This window comes from Mus caroli, unplaced genomic scaffold (genome assembly GCF_978045245.1).
Source record: "Mus caroli unplaced genomic scaffold, Mus_caroli_1 scaffold_19, whole genome shotgun sequence".
NCBI classification, from domain to species: Eukaryota; Metazoa; Chordata; class Mammalia; order Rodentia; family Muridae; genus Mus; species Mus caroli.
This window is the reverse complement of record NW_028227274.1, coordinates 31338480-31355000: the sequence shown is the minus strand read 5'-3', so window position 1 is coordinate 31355000 and position 16521 is coordinate 31338480. Positions and strand designations below refer to the sequence as shown.

The window sequence follows — 16521 nt, the reverse complement described above, 5'->3', positions numbered from 1 at the left end:
TTTCATGCACGGTAGCAATTCACAGATGGGTAGATGTTAGGGGGGACTAACTTAAAGCCCTGGAACTGGGCCTGGGTGATGGCTATGTTGTTCAGCCCATCAGCTTTCCTGTGCACAGTCCACTGGGGGCCAGCTCTCCTGCTTTGCCCAGGCGAGGGGCAGGGCCAGCTCTCCTGCTTTGCCCAGGTGAGGGGCATGGACAGCTCTCCTGCTTTTAGCACCTGGCAAGAGGCAGACTGGCTCTCCTGTGCTCATACCATCTGGGTTAGCTTCCATGCCACCAGGCCAACTCTCCAGCACTGCCCTGCCTAGGCACAGGGACAGCTCTCCCACTCTCACACCCTCAGGCCAGTTCTCCCACACCCAAGCCACCAGGGTCAGCTCTACTGCCCAGGTGAGTTGCAGGGGGCCACTCTCCTGACTGCTGCAGCTGGTGAGAGGACCCATGACACCAGGTCCAGATCTCCCAAACTGCCCACACAAGGGGGCTGGGCCAGCTCTCCTGCCTACTGCAGGCAAGAGGAGGGGATATCTCTCCCATGCCCATACCCTGGCTCTTCCATGCCTACACCTCCAGGGCCAATTGTACTAAGCCCAGCTGAGGGAGGGGGCTCTCTCAAGTGGTGCAACCAGCAAGGGGAAGGGTCGGCTGTCCCACTCTCCTGTTCGGGGTGTCAACTCTCTCCCTCTCTGCCCAGGGAAGGTGTGGGGCCGGATCTCTCATGCTGATACCTTTGGGCAGGCTCACATACAATACCAGGACCAGCGTTACTGTGCTGCCCAGGGGAGGTGGAGGACCCACTCTCCTTAGTGCCATAACCAGTAAGATTCAAGGCCAATTCTACATAACCTTCAGACATTGAGATGGCTCTAGTAGGCAGCCCAGACTAGGGACATCTGCATGGCCTTTGTGGTAGCATGGGCCACAGACATCGACACAGACCCCCTGATACTGCAGGGCCACAGATGTGGCCCTCAGCAGCAGCATGGATCGGGACCTTTCCATGGCCACCTCAGGTGGCAGCGCAGGCTACTCACATGAGGCTGATCCTCACCACCCTTGTGGCTCCACTTCTGCCTTTCTTCAGAGAGCAACAACACTCTTTCCTTCTCTTTCTCTCCCATCTCTCCACCACCACATACTTGCTTATCATTGATGCTTCTGGTGTCTTTCGAACACACACCTGCCTGTCTCTGGGAGTCTTCAGCCGGCCTACCACTGCATGGCAGCTGGCGTGCCTCCGAGTGTCTCTCATGTATTCCTGACACCGTGTGGCCGCTGGCACGTCTGTGGGTTTCCTCAGTGTGTGCCTGCCACCATGTCAGGAATCACTTTCCAATTGAAAGAATGGTGGGAATTTTAAGCTTCCATAATGCTTGATATAGGTATTGAATGTTCTTTACATAGAGTGCTACCTTTATTTGAGGAATCATTTTGGGGGCAGGGGTGGGGGGTAGAAAGATGGCTCCGTGGTTAAGAGCAATGGCTGATGCTCCAGAGCACCTGGGTTCAATTCCCAGCACTCCAGCATGGCGAGTGGCTCACAACCATCTATAGTGCCAGTTACAGGAGATCTGATGCCTTCTCACTAGTTTCTGTTGCCACTAGGCGTGCACATGGAACACAGACAGACATACAGACAAAACACTTAGACATATAAAATTTAAAAAGAAGCACTTCATTCTGGAGATAGTTCGTAATCCCGCAGAAGAAGGGGTCTGTGTTGATTTAGTGTTCCTACTAAAGTTTAAGTTTAAGGTGATTTTCAAAGGCCGCTTCTTTAATACACTGTAATTTCAGCACATCTGTCTTTGTGGCCAAGGGAAAGCCCAGAGAGAGCAGCGTGGTCTAATAAGGTTGTTCTCCTGAGAGGGCAGCTTGTGAGAGATGAGAATTTGATTGTGTCCCGTGGAGAAAGACTTGACACCTTGTTAAGAATTGATCTGTGGATTGTTTTGCAGAAGTCAACAAAAGGCTCTGTTGTCCTTGACCACGTTTTCCGTCACATAAACCTCGTGGAGATAGATTATTTTGGGCTGCGGTACTGCGACAGAAGCCATCAGACAGTGAGTACAATGAGTTCACGTGAAAATTGTCTGGTTATAAATCTCTCTCTCTCTCTCTCTCTCTCTCTCTCTCTCTCTCTCTCTCTCTCTCTCTCTCTCTCTCACACACACACACACACACACACACACACACACACACACCCCTTTCTGGGTGTGATTCTAAGTTTTTAAGTTTTTGGAACTGAAAATGACGTTGGGAACGTCACTCTCAGTTTCTCCTGATAATTGCTATGTACTTTTTCTTCTCATGGAAGTCTGTAGAGCTTCTGGCTTCACCACTTCTTGGCACAGAATTCCTTTAGCAGGCGGCTGATGTGGCTTCTGTTGTTGCCACCAGTTTGTAGTGAGGGCTTTCCCTGTGTGCTGGTCTCTGACTCACTGTGTTGGGAGGAAAGCATCTCTGGAAGGGACAGACGTGATTTGTGATTGCCTTTTAAGAAAGGAACTGAGTAAGGAGAGTGTGTTTGTGTGTGTGTGTGTGTGTGTGTGTGTGTCCCCACCTCCTACCACAGCTTTGAGGGTGCCGTGGACTGATACAAAAGGAGTATAGGTTTCCATTCTTCAGTATGTATGGTGGAGTAGAGACACTCGATCTTTCCCAGTGTCAGCTGTCCACTGGTTAGCTCAGGAGACGATCTTGTCTGCTATGAAGCTTGCCACACTGCTGACTTTGGAGGTGACAGACTTTGAAGAATGAGAGATACTTGTTGATTTAGTCTGAGAAAGATTTTAACCTCAGATAAATACTTTATGCAAAATTGCACAGAGGCTTATCTTAGAAATGCTGGGACTGGCTGTAGTGGTTTGAATATGCTTGGCCCATAGGGAGTGGTACCACTGGGAGGTGTGGCCTTGCTGGAAGAAGCATGACCCTGTGGGGCTCCACCCAGTGTGGAAGAGTCAGTGTTCTCCTGGCTGCCTTCTGATCAAGATGCCGGAACTCTCAGCTCCTTCTCCAGGACCATGGCTGCCTGTATGCTGCCATGCTCCCACCTTGATAATAATGGACTGAACCTGTAAGCCAGCCCAATTAAATGTCCTTATAAGAGATGCCTTGGTCATGGTGTCTGTTCATAGGGGTAAAACCCTAATTAAGACACTGGCCGTTTATTTCTGTCCTGTGCAGTTGTGTGAGATGAAGGGTTCTTCCTCTTCTTTTAGGTTGGCTGGCTTCCCATGACCATTTGGGGATGAACTCAGTACAGAGTGTGGCCCTAGGAGTTCCTTAGGGTAAGAAGAGGCAGAGAAGTAGGATGCTGCTGGTACTGAAACAGGATTCTTTTTTTTTTAAAGCTAGTTTTGCAATCTATTCTATTTCACAGAAGGACTTCACAAAATAGAGATAAACGTTGGGCATTTCGGTAGATCTGCGCAGAAAGAAGTACATTCTTCAAAGTAGGTCTTGATGCTCATTTTGACAAGGTACAGACATATTCATAGATCCACTCATATAGACCATGGGACACTATTGAAGAACTGTAAATATGTACAGAAAGAGTAAACTTGAGGCTTTGAAAGGTACCTCAAATTGCATTCATATTTTATTAGTAATATTTTCCTAGTAGAGACAAATATAATTTCCTGATTGATGCCAGACCTTGCCTGGAAAAATTGACTACCTTGCTAAAATTATACAGACCTTATCTGTCGGAAGATGATTCAGTTACAGGTGTATGTGAAAGAGGGAAGCTGGGAAGTCAGAGAGAAGGCGTAATGATGCAAACACAGGTTGGAGTGGTGCACTGCTGGAAGAGGTCTGGTAGTCAGGGAACGCAGGTAGCCTCTCTCAGCTGGAGAGAGGGCAAGGAAATGGCCGCTTGCCCAGAGAGCCTCTGGGAGGAACGCACCCTGCCTGCATTTTTATTTCTTTCTAGTAAGAGTCTTTTTGAACCCAAAGCCTCCAGAATTACACGATAATACAGTCCTATTGTTTTAAGCCACCACATCTTTGGCAATTTGTTGCAGCCGCAGGAAACCAATCCTAGTGGATTTGTGGAGGAGAATTTCATTCTTGCTTGTTCAGGAGAGATGTAAGACTTTATGGTATGGGTTTTTATATCAGGTGGAAGCCTGCCACACTGCTAAGCTCTCTGGGTAGTGATGTCTTGTACCCTCTATGGTGTAGAGCAGGGTTCCCTTATGATTACAGCTGCTGCTTGTGTGTCCCTGATGTGTGAACAGCATTGCTGCTTCAGAAGCGCTTGGGTTCCCTGCTGGGGGAGAGGGATGGGGAGACCTGTTGGCAAGTAGTGTTAGAATCTTAGCACAGTCGTCTTCATTTTAAACATCAAGAATTTGAAAATAACCAGAGGACAGAAGGAACCAGGCCACCTTTAAGGGCTTCAGAGACAGTTATAGGTTGAGTGTGACGTGGCAGAAAAGGCAGCTGCTGCTGGGGTCACAGATATCTCGGAATCCCCTGTCTCTTCCTAAAAAGTAATGAAGTTGCTTTTCTAACTCTTAATACCTGAATTATTCTGTTTCGTTTTACTATAACAAAACACCCGAAGCTGGGTAATGAATAAAGAAAAGAAGTATATCTAGCTTAGAGTTCAGAAGTTCCAAGGCATTGATGCACACATTAGTTTGTCTGGTGAGGACCTCATGGAAGATAGCATACCAATAGCAGGGATGAGTCTGTGAGAAGGGGAGAGCATGTGGCAAGAGAAGTGGAGCAGATAACAAGACGTGGCGATTGCTCATTTATAACAGCTTTCTCCAAAGACCAACTGCGGTCTCAGGAGAACTACATCACTTCCTCCTTCAGTGATCTAACTATTCACCACTATTAAAGGTTCTACACTGTATTAAAGGTTCCAAATATTGCAATACCAAGGAGCCAAGCTTTCAGCACATGAGCACTTGGGTGGTAATTATCTATGTTCAAACCATAATAGAAACCTGCTCTGTATTGAAAGTAAAACGCCTCTGCTCTCAACTTTCACAAGTGTCATGGGACCAAAGCAGGTTTTCATGAATGATCTCCTTAGATTCGGTGGCATATGGCGAGTAGGTGGCATCTCCTGTGTAAGCGGGGTGTGTGTGTGAAGGAAAGTAGTGCTCATTGTTTTTTATAAAGTAGGAGGAAGGGAAGAAAGAAAGAAGGAAGTCAAAAAAAGGTCTAGATTCTTACATATCCTCATGAAAATTTAGAGATGGGTGTGATGACATTGGATCAATAGAGTAAGGGTTAACGTGATGACCAGCCACGCCTGGCCCCGCAGTAATAGTTATAAACGTGGTTTCTCTCAGTGTTAGAGTTGGGGTTCCCCTAATTACTCTTTCGGAGGCAGACGTCATAGACTCTTGGAACTTCTCTCAGAAGACAGAATTGGAACTGTCTCTGAGACTCAGTGCTTCTAGACCTGCTTTCCTCCAACTTTCGGAAGTCACAGAAGGGGAAAAGATCCGGCACATGGTTAACAGTGACACACGGGTGTCTTCTGCCTTCAGTGAACAGGTCTTCAGCTTTGCCAGAACAGCTGGAAGGAACCTTCTGTTCCTGGACCACTCCACCCGCAGACACCGTTGTTCTTCTCCTGTCACGGGGGAAGAGTCCCAATGCCTCTCTTCTGATTGGTATCACCTCTCCCCGCTGAGGTAGCTCCAGCCTCCTTCTTGACTCTTTCTTTCCCAGCATGGCTGGGCTATGCCCTGCGTCTCTGATTTAGATGCAACTGCTGAGGTCTCCTGGGTTCCTTGTCTTCTTAGATCTTAAATCTTCTCATAGTTCATCCTTCTTTGTTAAACATCTTTTGTACAGAGACTGCTAGAGGCATTTTTTGCCCTTACAAAGAACCTCACCTTTCTCTTGCATTGACAACGCTGGCTTATTCTTTCTCGAAATCTCATTTCATTATAATGACAGCCTAGACTTCTTGTTTTTCTGTTTTCAGACTTTTTTCTTTTCCTTCCCTCTTCTTCTGCCTATTCCATGAGACACTGAGTTTGGCCTTTTGTTTGTTTGTTTGTTTGTTTGGTTTTGGTTCTGTGTTTTTACACGTGGGCCTCATGTGTAACAGGTAATGACTTACCACTGACCTCTGTCCCCAGCACCTCATATTGCCATTTATCAGGGTTTATCCTTGATCCCCGTGTCCCAGCTCTGCAGAGGTTCATGCATGCAGTGCTCCCCCCAATGTTCTGGGGTTGAAGGTAACCTTCTCCCTGAGGAGCATCAGCAGGCAGTCTCCCCTCTGCACACTTTGCATCTAGATTCTGTATTCTGCAATATATGTGAGATTTCACCTGCTGGATAATGTTGCAAAGAAGGAAAGATTGCTACACCTGGAGCTGCCTGTCTGTGGCATCTTTAGGTACCTGGTAGGGGAACAGAGGGCAAAGATGAAGCAGGAAAATCTATTCAGTGGTCCCTTTGACTTGGTAGTGTGTAGCATCTAAGCAGTGTAGTGGCCCAGGGAGAGTGAGGAGAGCAGGTAAAGGGAGCCTGGGAAAGACAACCACAGGAAAAAATTGTTTCCCTTTCCGGGAATGGCAGGGGCATCCTCACGAGGCTGTGTCATGCTAAAGCTCTCATCTTCCTGAAGATAAATATGTGTTCTTCCTGGGTAGTGCCATCTGCTCCATGGATACATTATTGTCTAAAGAGTGATCATTTCTACCCCTAATTAGTGTCTCCAGCCAGGGTATCTTGAGAGAGACTGTCATGCGCAAAGACATTAGACTCGAGGTTGAGGCTGTCTGGCTTTAAGCTGCATTCTGCTTCCAGGAGAGCTGTGTGGCACTGGGCGAGCCTCCATAGCCTCTGCTTCATGGTCTCCAGGTACACAGTGATAGTGCCAGCTTCACAGGATGCCAGTGAGCACGGAAAACACCTCTAAGTGGCAAGGCTGGTGGCTAAACTGTGCATCGAGCTCATGTGACAGCCCTTCCCCACTGGTCAGAGATGGCCTTTAGGTGCCACAAATATACCTTCAATGTCTTCCCCTGAGATCTTCTCTGCTCTTTCATGTTTCTGAGAGCAATGATCTTTTCAACTACTTAAAAACATATTTACCTTGCATAGGATTTTAAGTTGAGGATATTTCATCATAACTTTGGTACATGCAAATCTTGGCTTACTATAAAATTGACATTGTAAAATTTGTAACATCACTCTTAATGGAATCATTGAATTTAAATTTAATAATTGTACTGTACTTTATTTTCTCCGCTTTCCTCATTCTTGTATTTCTCCAAAAAAAACCTTTCTTCTATGTATCTATAGGTTTATTTATTGAGATAAGTCAGGCTAGCCTCCAATTTACTATAGCTGATCCTCCTGTCTCTGTCTCCTGAGGTCTAGATTACAGTTATGTGCTACCATGCTGGGCATACTTACATTTTTTTATCAATTAAAATATTCATCCCTAAAATATTGTATATATGTAAATTGAAAAATTCAAGCTATTTCTTTGAGAATTTAAAAGCCCTAAATTGTTAAATCCAAGTATAACTATCACATAATTAATTAAAACAATATACTATGATTAGAAGATTCTTTTGTAATTTGTGTCTGTGCATATCTATATGTAGGTATGTGCACATGAGTATGGGTGCCCGTCAATGCTATGTGTGGCTCTGATATGCCCACATGGGTACAACAAACTGAACTCAGGTCTTCTGCAAGAGTAGTGTGTGCTCTTAATTGTTCCGCCATCTCTCCAGCCACGACAAGTCCTCATGTGTGCATCCTAGAGGTAAAGACAGAATTTGCGTACCACTGGGCTTCTTTCCCTACTTCCTGCATATCTAGCCTGCCACCAAGTCCTGGTAGTCTTGAAATCACAATAACATAATTAATTTCTTTTCTTTTAAGTCAGTGAGCAAAGGTTTTGATAGTATGCAATTGTTTAAATAACACAGTGGGCTATGTTTTGCAGCAACAATAAATTGGTATCTGGATCTCACTGGTTGACACAACAGAGTCCTATTTATTGCTGTGCTCAGGATGGTCTTTGTACTGTCTATTTTTGTGTCAACTTGACACAGCTGGAGTTATCACAGAGAAAGGAGCTTCAGTTGAGGAAATGCCTCCATGAGATACAACTGTAAGGCATTTCCTCAATTAGTGATCAAGGGGGAAAGGCCCCTGTGGGTGGGACCATCCCTGGGCTGGTAGTCTTGGGTTCTATAAGAGTAGGCTGAGCAAGCCAGGGGAGGCAAGCCAGTAAAGAACATCCCTCCATGGCCTCTGCTTCAGCTCCTGCTTCCTGACCTGCTTGAGTTCCAGTTCTGACTTCCTTTGGTGATGAACAGCAGTATGGAAGTGTAAGCCGAATAAACCCTTTCCTCCCCAACTTGCTTCTTGGTCATGATGTTTGTGCAGGAATAGAAACCCTGACTAAGACAGTCTTCTTTAAGTCACCTGGAAATCAGGCTCCAGCAGAGCATTTCTGCTGTATTATCACCATGGCATCTTCCAGCCTGGGCATTTGCAAGTGAAACAACATCCTTTGATGAACTCATCGATGACTTCCATTGGCTTGGGGAAGGTCTGAAATTTTATTCCCCAATAAAAGACATTTGTCAGAATATTTTGAGTTACCAGGAAAGACAGTCAGTTGTGGTGTGCTGTACTTATATGGGCCACGTTGTAAATCGGACCTTGTGCCTATTAGAAACTAATTAGCAATTAGAAATGTCCATAATTAATTTCTTTTTTTTTAACTGTTCAAAAGCTTTATTATATTCTATATTTCTTTTTTTTTATTTTTAATATTTTTATTACATATTTTCCTCAATTACATTTCCAATGCTATCCCAAAAGTCCCCCATAGCGCCCCCCACTTCCCTACCCACCCATTCCCATTCTTTTGGCCCTGGCATTCCCCTATATTGGGACATATAAAGTTTGCAAGTCCAATGGGCCTCTCTTTCCATTGATGGCCAACTAGGCCATCTTTCGATACATATGCAGCTAGAGACAAGAGCTCCGGGGTTCTGGTTAGTACATCATGTTGTTCCAACAATAGGGTTGCAGATCCCTTTAGCTCCTTGGGTACTTTCTCTAGCTTCTCCATTGGGAGCCCTGTGATACATCCAATAGCTGACTGTGAACATCCACTCCTGTGTTTGCTAGGCCCCGGCATCGTCTCACAAGAGACAGCTATATTTGGGTCCTTTCAGCAAAATCTTGCTAGTGTATGCACTGGTGTCAGCGTTTAGAAGCTGATTATGGGATGGATCCCTGGATACGGCAGTCTCTAAATGGTCCATCCTTTCATCACAGCTACGAACTTTGTCTCTGTAACTCCTTCCCTGGGTGTTTTGTTCCCAATTCTAAGAAGGTGCACAGTGTCCACACTTTGGTCTTCATTCTTCTTGAGTTTCATGCGTTTAGCAAATTGTATCTTATATCTTGGGTATCCTAAGTTTTGGGCTAATATCCACTTATTAATGAATACATATTGTGTGAGTTCTTTTGTGATTGTGTTACTTCACTCAAGATGATGCCCTCCAGGTCCATCCATTTGGCTAGGAATTTCATAAATTCATTCTTTTTAATAGCTGAGTAGTACTCCATTGTGTAAATGTACCATAATTTCTGTATCCATTCCTCTGTTGAGGGACATCTGGGTTCTTTCCAGCTTCTGGCTATTATAAATAGGGCTGCTATGAACATAGTGGAGCATGTGTCCTTTTTACCGGTTGGGACATCTTCTGGATATATGCCCAGGAGAGGTATTGCTGGATCCTCCGGTAGTACTATGTCCAATTTTCTGAGGAACCGCCAGACTGATTTCCAGAGTGGTTGTACAAGCTTGCAATCCCACCAACAATGGAGGAGTGTTCCTCTTTCTCCACATCCTCGCCAGCATCTGCTGTCACCTGAATTTTTGATCTTAGCCATTCTGACTGGTGTGAGGTGGAATCTCAGGGTTGTTTTGATTTGCATTTCCCTGATGATTAAGGATGTTGAACATTTTTTCAGGTGTTTCTCTGCCATTCGGTATTCCTCAGGTGAGAATTCTTTGTTCAGTTCTGAGCCCCATTTTTTAATGGGGTTATTTGACTTTCTGGAGTCCACCTTCTTGAGTTCTTTATATATATTGGATATTAGTCCCTTATCTGATTTAGGATAGGTGAAGATCCTTTCCCAATCTGTTGGTGGTTTTTTTGTCTTATTGATGGTGTCTTTAGCCTTGCAGAAGCTTTGTAGTTTCATGAGGTCCCACTTGTCAATTCTCGATCTTACAGCACAAGCCATTACTGTTCTATTCAGGAATTTTTCCCCTGTGCCCATATCTTCAAGGCTTTTCCCCACTTTCTCCTCTATAAGTTTCAGTGTCTCTGGTTTTATGTGAAGTTCCTTGATCCACTTAGACTTGACCTTAGTACAAGGAGATAGGAATGGATCGATTCGCATTCTTCTACATGTTAACAACCAGTTGTGCCAGCACCATTTGTTGAAAATGCTGTCTTTCTTCCACTGGATGTTTTTAGCTCCCTTGTCGAAGATCAAGTGACCATAGGTGTGTGGGTTCATTTCTGGGTCTTCAATTCTATTCCATTGGTCTATTTGTCTGTCACTATACCAGTACCATGCAGTTTTTATCACAATTGCTCTGTAGTAGAGCTTGAGGTCAGGCATGGTGATTCCACCAGAGGTTCTTTTATCCTTGAGAAGAATTTTTGCTATCCTAGGTTTTTTGTTATTCCAGATGAATTTGCAGATTGCACTTTCTAATTCGTTGAAGAATTGATTTGGAATTTTGATGGGGATTGCATTGAATCTGTAGATTGCTTTTGGCAAGATAGCCATTTTTACAATGTTGATCCTGCCAATCCATGAGCATGGGAGATCTTTCCATCTTCTGAGATCTTCTATAATTTCTTTCTTCAGAGACTTGAAGTTTTTATTATACAGATCTTTCACTTCCTTAGTTAGAGTCATGCCAAGATATTTTATATTATTTGTGACTATTGAGAAGGGTGTTGTTTCCCTAATTTCTTTCTCAGCCTGTTTATTCTTTGTGTAGAGAAAGGCCATTGATTTGTTTGAGTTAATTTTATATCCAGCTACTTCACCGAAGCTGTTTATCAGGCTTAGGAGTTCTCTGTTGGAATTTTTAGGGTCACTTATATATATACTATCATATCATCTGCAAAAAGTGATATTTTGACTTCATCTTTTCCAATTTGTATCCCTTTGATCTCCTTTTGTTGTCGAATTGCTCTGGCTAGGACTTCAAGTACAATGTTGAATAGGTATGGAGAAAGTGGACAGCCTTGTCTAGTCCCTGATTTTAGAGGGATTGCTTCAAGCTTCTGACCATTTACTTTGATGTTGGCTACTGGTTTGCTGTAGATTGCTTTTATCATGTTTAGGTATGGGCCTTGAATTCCTGATCTTTCCAAGACTTTTATCATGAATGGGTGTTGGATCTTGTCAAATGCTTTTTCTGCATCTAACGAGATGACCATGTGGTTTTTGTCTTTGAGTTTGTTTATATACTGGATTACATTGATGGATTTCCGTATATTGAACCATCCCTGCATCCCTGGGATGAAACCTACTTGGTCAGGATGGATGATTGTTTTGATGTGTTCTTGGATTCGGTTAGCAAGAACTTTATTGAGGATTTTTGCATCAATATTCATAAGGGATATTGGTCTGAAGTTTTCTATCTTTGTTGGGTCTTTTTGTGGTTTAGGTATCAGAGTAATTGTGGCTTCATAGAATGAGTTGGGTAGAGTACCTTCTGTTTCTATTTTGTGGAATAGTTTGTGAAGAACTGGGATTAGATCTTCTTTGAAGGTCTGATAGAACTCTGCACTAAACCCATCTGGTCCTGGGCTTTTTTTTAGTTGGGAGACTATTAATGACTGCTTCTATTTCTTTGGGGGATATAGGGCTGTTTAGATCATTAACCTGATCTTGATTCAACTTTGGTACCTGGTATCTGTCTAGAAACTTTCCCATTTCATCCAGGTTCTCCAGTTTTGTTGAGTATAGCCTTTGGTAGAAGGATCTGATGGTGTTTTGGATGTCTTCAGGATCTGTTGTTATGTCTCCTTTTTCATTTCTGATTTTGTTAATTAGGATGCTTTCCCTGTGCCCTCTAGTGAGTCTGGCTAAGGGTTTATCTATCTTGTTGATTTTCTCAAAGAACCAGCTCCTTGATTGGTTGATTCTTTGAATAGTTTTTCTTGTTTCCACTTGGTTGATTTCACCCCTGAGTTTGATTATTTCCTGCCGTCTACTCCTCTTGGGTGAATTTGCTTCCTTTTGTTCTAGTGCTTTTAGGTGTGTTGTCAAGCTGCTAATGTGTGCTCTCTCTAGTTTCCTTTTGGAGGCACTCAGAGCTATGAGTTTTCCTCTTAGAAATGCTTTCATTGCGTCCCATAAGTTTGGGTATGTTGTGGCTTCATTTTCATTGAACTCTAAAAAGTCTTTAATTTCTTTCTTTATTCCTTCCTTGACCAAGGTATCATTGAGAAGAGTGTTGTTCAGTTTCCACGTGAAGGTTGGCTTTCTATTATTTATTTTGTTATTGAAGATCAGCCTTAGTCCATGGTGATCTGATAGGATGCATGGGACAATTTCAATATTTTTGTATCTGTTGAGGCCTGCTTTGTGACCAATTATGTGGTCAATTTTGGAGAAGGTACCATGAAGTGCTGAGAAGAAGGTATATCCTTTTGTTTTAGGATAGAATGTTCTGTAGATATCTGCCAGATCCATTTGATTCATAATTTCTCTTAGTTTCACTGTGTCCCTGTTTAGTTTCTGTTTCCATGATCTGTCCATTGGTGAAAGTGGTGTGTTGAAGTCTCCCACTATTATTGTATGAGGTGCAATGTGTGCTTTGAGCTTTACTAAAGTTTCTTTAATGAATGTGGCTGCCTTTGTATTTGGAGCATAGATATTCAGGATTGATAGTTCCTCTTGGAGGATTTTACCTTTGATGAGTATGAAGTGTCCCTCCCTGTCTTTTTTAATGACTTTGGGTTGGAAGTCAATCTTATCAGATATTAGAATGGCTACTCCAGCTTGTTTCTTCATACCATTTGCTTGGAAAATTGTTTTCCAGCCTTTCATTCTGAGGTAGTGTCTATCTTTTTCTCTGAGATGAGTTTCCTGTAAGCAGCAAAATGTTGGGTCTTGTTTGTGTAGCCAGTTTGTTAGTCTATGTCTTTTTATCGGGGAGTTGAGTCCATTGATATTAAGAGATATTAAGGAAAAGTAATTGTTGTTTCCTGTTATTTTTGTTGTTAAAGTTGGCATTCTGTTCTTGTGGCTGTCTTCTTTTAGGTTTGTTGAGGGATTACCTTCTTGTTGTTTCTAGGGCGTGGTTCCTGTCCTTGTATTGGTTTTTTTCTGTTATTATCCTTTGAAGGGCTGGATTCGTGGAGAGATAATGTGTGAATTTGGTTTTGTCGTGGAATACTTTGGTTTCTCCATCTATGTTAATTGAGAGTTTGGCTGGGTATAGTAGCCTGGGCTGGAATTTGTGTTCTTTTAGTGTCTGTATAACATCCGTCCAGGATCTTCTGGCTTTCATAGTCTCTGGTGAAAAATCTGGTGTAATTCTGATAGGCTTGCCTTTATATGTTACTTGGCCTTTTTCTCTTACTGCTTTTAGTATTCTATCTTTATTTAGAGCATTTGTTGTTCTGATTATTATGTGTCGGGAGGTATTTCTTTTCTGGTCCAGTCTATTTGGAGTTCTGTAGGCTTCTTGTATGTTCATGGGCATCTCTTTCTTTAGATTTGGGAAGTTTTCTTCTATAATTTTGTTGAAGATGTTTGCTGGTCCTTTGAGTTGAAAATCTTCATTCTCATCCACTCCTATTATCCGTAGGTTTGGTCTTCTCATTGTGTCCTGTATTTCTTGGATGTTTTGAGTTAGGATCTTTTTGCAATTTACATTTTCCTTGATTGTTGTGCCGATGTTCTCTATGGAATCTTCTGCACCTGAGATTCTCTCTTCCATCTCTTGTATTCTGTTGCTGATGCTCGTATCTATGGTTCCAGATTTCTTTCCTAGGGTTTCTATCTCCAGTGTTGCCTCATTTTGGGTTTTCTTTATTGTGTCTACTTCCCTTTTTAGGTCTAGTATGGTTTTGTTCATTTCCATCATCTGTTTGGATGTGTTTTCCTGTTTTTCTGTAAGGACTTCTACCTGTTTGATTATGTTATCCTGTTTTTCTTTAAGGATTTGTAACTCTTTAGCAGTGTTCTCCTGCAATTCTTTAAGGGATTTTTGTGCTTCCTCTTTATTGTCTTCTGCCTGTTTAGCAGTGTTCTCCTGCATTTCTTTAAGTGTGTTATTAAAGTCCTTCTTGAAGTCCTCTATCATCATCAGGAGATATGCTTTTAAATCCGTGTCTAGCTTTTCCGGTGTGTTGGGGTGCCCTGGACTGGGCGAAGTGGGGGTGCTGGGTTCTGATGATGGTGAGTGGTCTTGGTTTCTGTTAGTAAGATTATTACGTTTACCTTTCGCCATCTGGTAATCTCTGGGGTTAGTTATTATAGTTGTCACTGTTTAAAGATTGGAGCAGAAGCTGTGTTCCACTCACCAGCAGTCCCAAAATCCTGCGGCAGGGGTCGTGGGTAGCTGGCAGGTGTCAGGCAACCCTGCTCTCCCGCTACCCCGGAGCTGATCCGGCCGGATGAGGCCTGTGGCCCTACTCAGGCCGGTTTCTGCTTCCCTAACTAATGCAGTCTCAGGTCCCGCGCAATTGGATTGGAGCAGAAGCTGTGCTCCACTCACCAGAAGTCTTAAGATCCTGTGGCGGGTGTTGTGGGTAGCTGGCGAGTGTCAGCCGACCCTGCGCCCCAGCTGCCCCGGTGCTTTTCTGACCGGAAGAGGGTTGTGTCCCTATGTAGGCCGGATTTCTCTCTCCCCAACCAGAGCAGTCTCAGGTCCCGCGTGATTGGACTGGAGCAGAAGCTGTGTTCCACTCACCAGCAGTCCCAAAATCCTGCGGCGGGGGTCGTGGGTAGCTGGCGGGTGTCAGGCAACCCTGCGCTCCAGCTACCCCGACGCTGATCCAGCCGGATGAGGCCTGTGGCCCTACTCAGGCTGGTTTCTGCTTCCCTAACTAATGCAGTCTCAGGTCCCGCGCGCAATTGGATTGGAGCAGAAGCTGTGCTCCACTCACCAGAAGTCTTAAGATCCTGTGGCGGGTGTTGTGGGTAGCTGGCGAGTGTCAGCCGACCCTGCGCCCCAGCTGCCCCGGTGCTTTTCTCCATAATTAATTTCTTAATTCTACCATTTGAACCAGGGTGCTCCTGGGAGGAAAAAGAGCTATCATTAGACGTTAAGCTGGGAGTGTTGGTGTAAGCAGGACTCACGGTCTCTTAGCCTCTCAACTATCTCTCTTCTCCTGTATGTTACATGCTGTCAGAAGGCTGGCGGGATGGTTCAGTGGGTAGAGGTGCTTGCCACACAAGCTTGGTAACACAAGTTCAACCCCTGGAACCCACAGGAAGATGAATGGAGAGAATCAACTCCGCACAGTTGGTTTCTGACCTCTGCATGGACTCCATGGCTTGTGTGTCTCCACACATACATGTGCACACATATATAATAAAAAAATCTAGATGATAGTCGATTCATTTGGATTTCTATAGACATTTTGACTGGACTTCTTGTCTTTAATCTTTACATTTTCCCAGTCTTGGCTGTGGTTTTCTCTCAGTAAGCGAACTTTCATGGTGTCTCACTGTGGCTTAAAAATCTTTATTGGGTTCCCAAAGAGAAAGGCTCAACTCTAAGTGATGGTTTGCAAGTCCTTCAGGATGTAAAACCCTTAGTTATTCTTGAGTCCTTTAGCTTGCAGTGTGAGTGTGCAAGTCACCCAGGCCCAAGCTGCAGGTGCGTGACTGCATGTCCCTCTGTCTGCAGCCCCTTACCTTGCCAGCTTGTCTCAGTGCGCATGTGCTGCCTCCCTGCCTCACCACCTGCTTGCTTGCTTCTCTTCCATTTTCCCTGGTTAAGCCCTATCACCCATGTCTTAGCACCCACGTCTCTGTCTTTTTTCCCTTGAACCTTTCCCCCACTGTCTAGGAATGACTTACATCTTTTCATCTCACACATTTCTAGTCCCCTGTTTATAAACCTCCTGAGATCACACATTTCTAGTCCCCTGTTTATAAACCTCCTGAGATCACACATTTCTAGTCCCCTGTTTATAAACCTCCTGAGATTGGTTATCACCACCCGCTACTGCTGGGTAAGCCTTCTGAGCAGATTTAGAAGGAAGGATCTCTCCCCCCTTGCTCCTGTGTGTGGACCAGGCCAAGGGAACAGCTTCGAGATGAGTCCTCTCCATGTCTCTGTGCTGTCTGTCATTCTTGGAGTTCTTCACCTCCCTTCTTTTACTTAAAGCACAGTTTACCTTTCAAAAATGGCTTTACTGAGAGGTTGGGCAGTTAGCTTAGAAATTTATGGGATGACAAGGCATGCCACACACATGATATTTCTAATGCTCTGGCAGCTACTA

General features: G+C 44.0%; 1 protein-coding gene across 6 annotated transcripts in view; it reads left to right on the top strand.

Annotated features, from left to right (window-relative positions):
* Window positions 1-16521, top strand: part of Epb41l4a (erythrocyte membrane protein band 4.1 like 4A) — a 216376-nt gene that overhangs the window by 85382 nt on the left and 114473 nt on the right. For all 6 annotated transcript variants that reach the window (XM_085833764.1, XM_021150638.3, XM_085833765.1 and 3 more), the window contains one exon: window positions 1963-2067. In XM_085833764.1, coding sequence (XP_085689890.1) covers window positions 1963-2067 — 105 coding nt within the window. The remainder of the gene's footprint in view (window positions 1-1962; window positions 2068-16521) is intronic.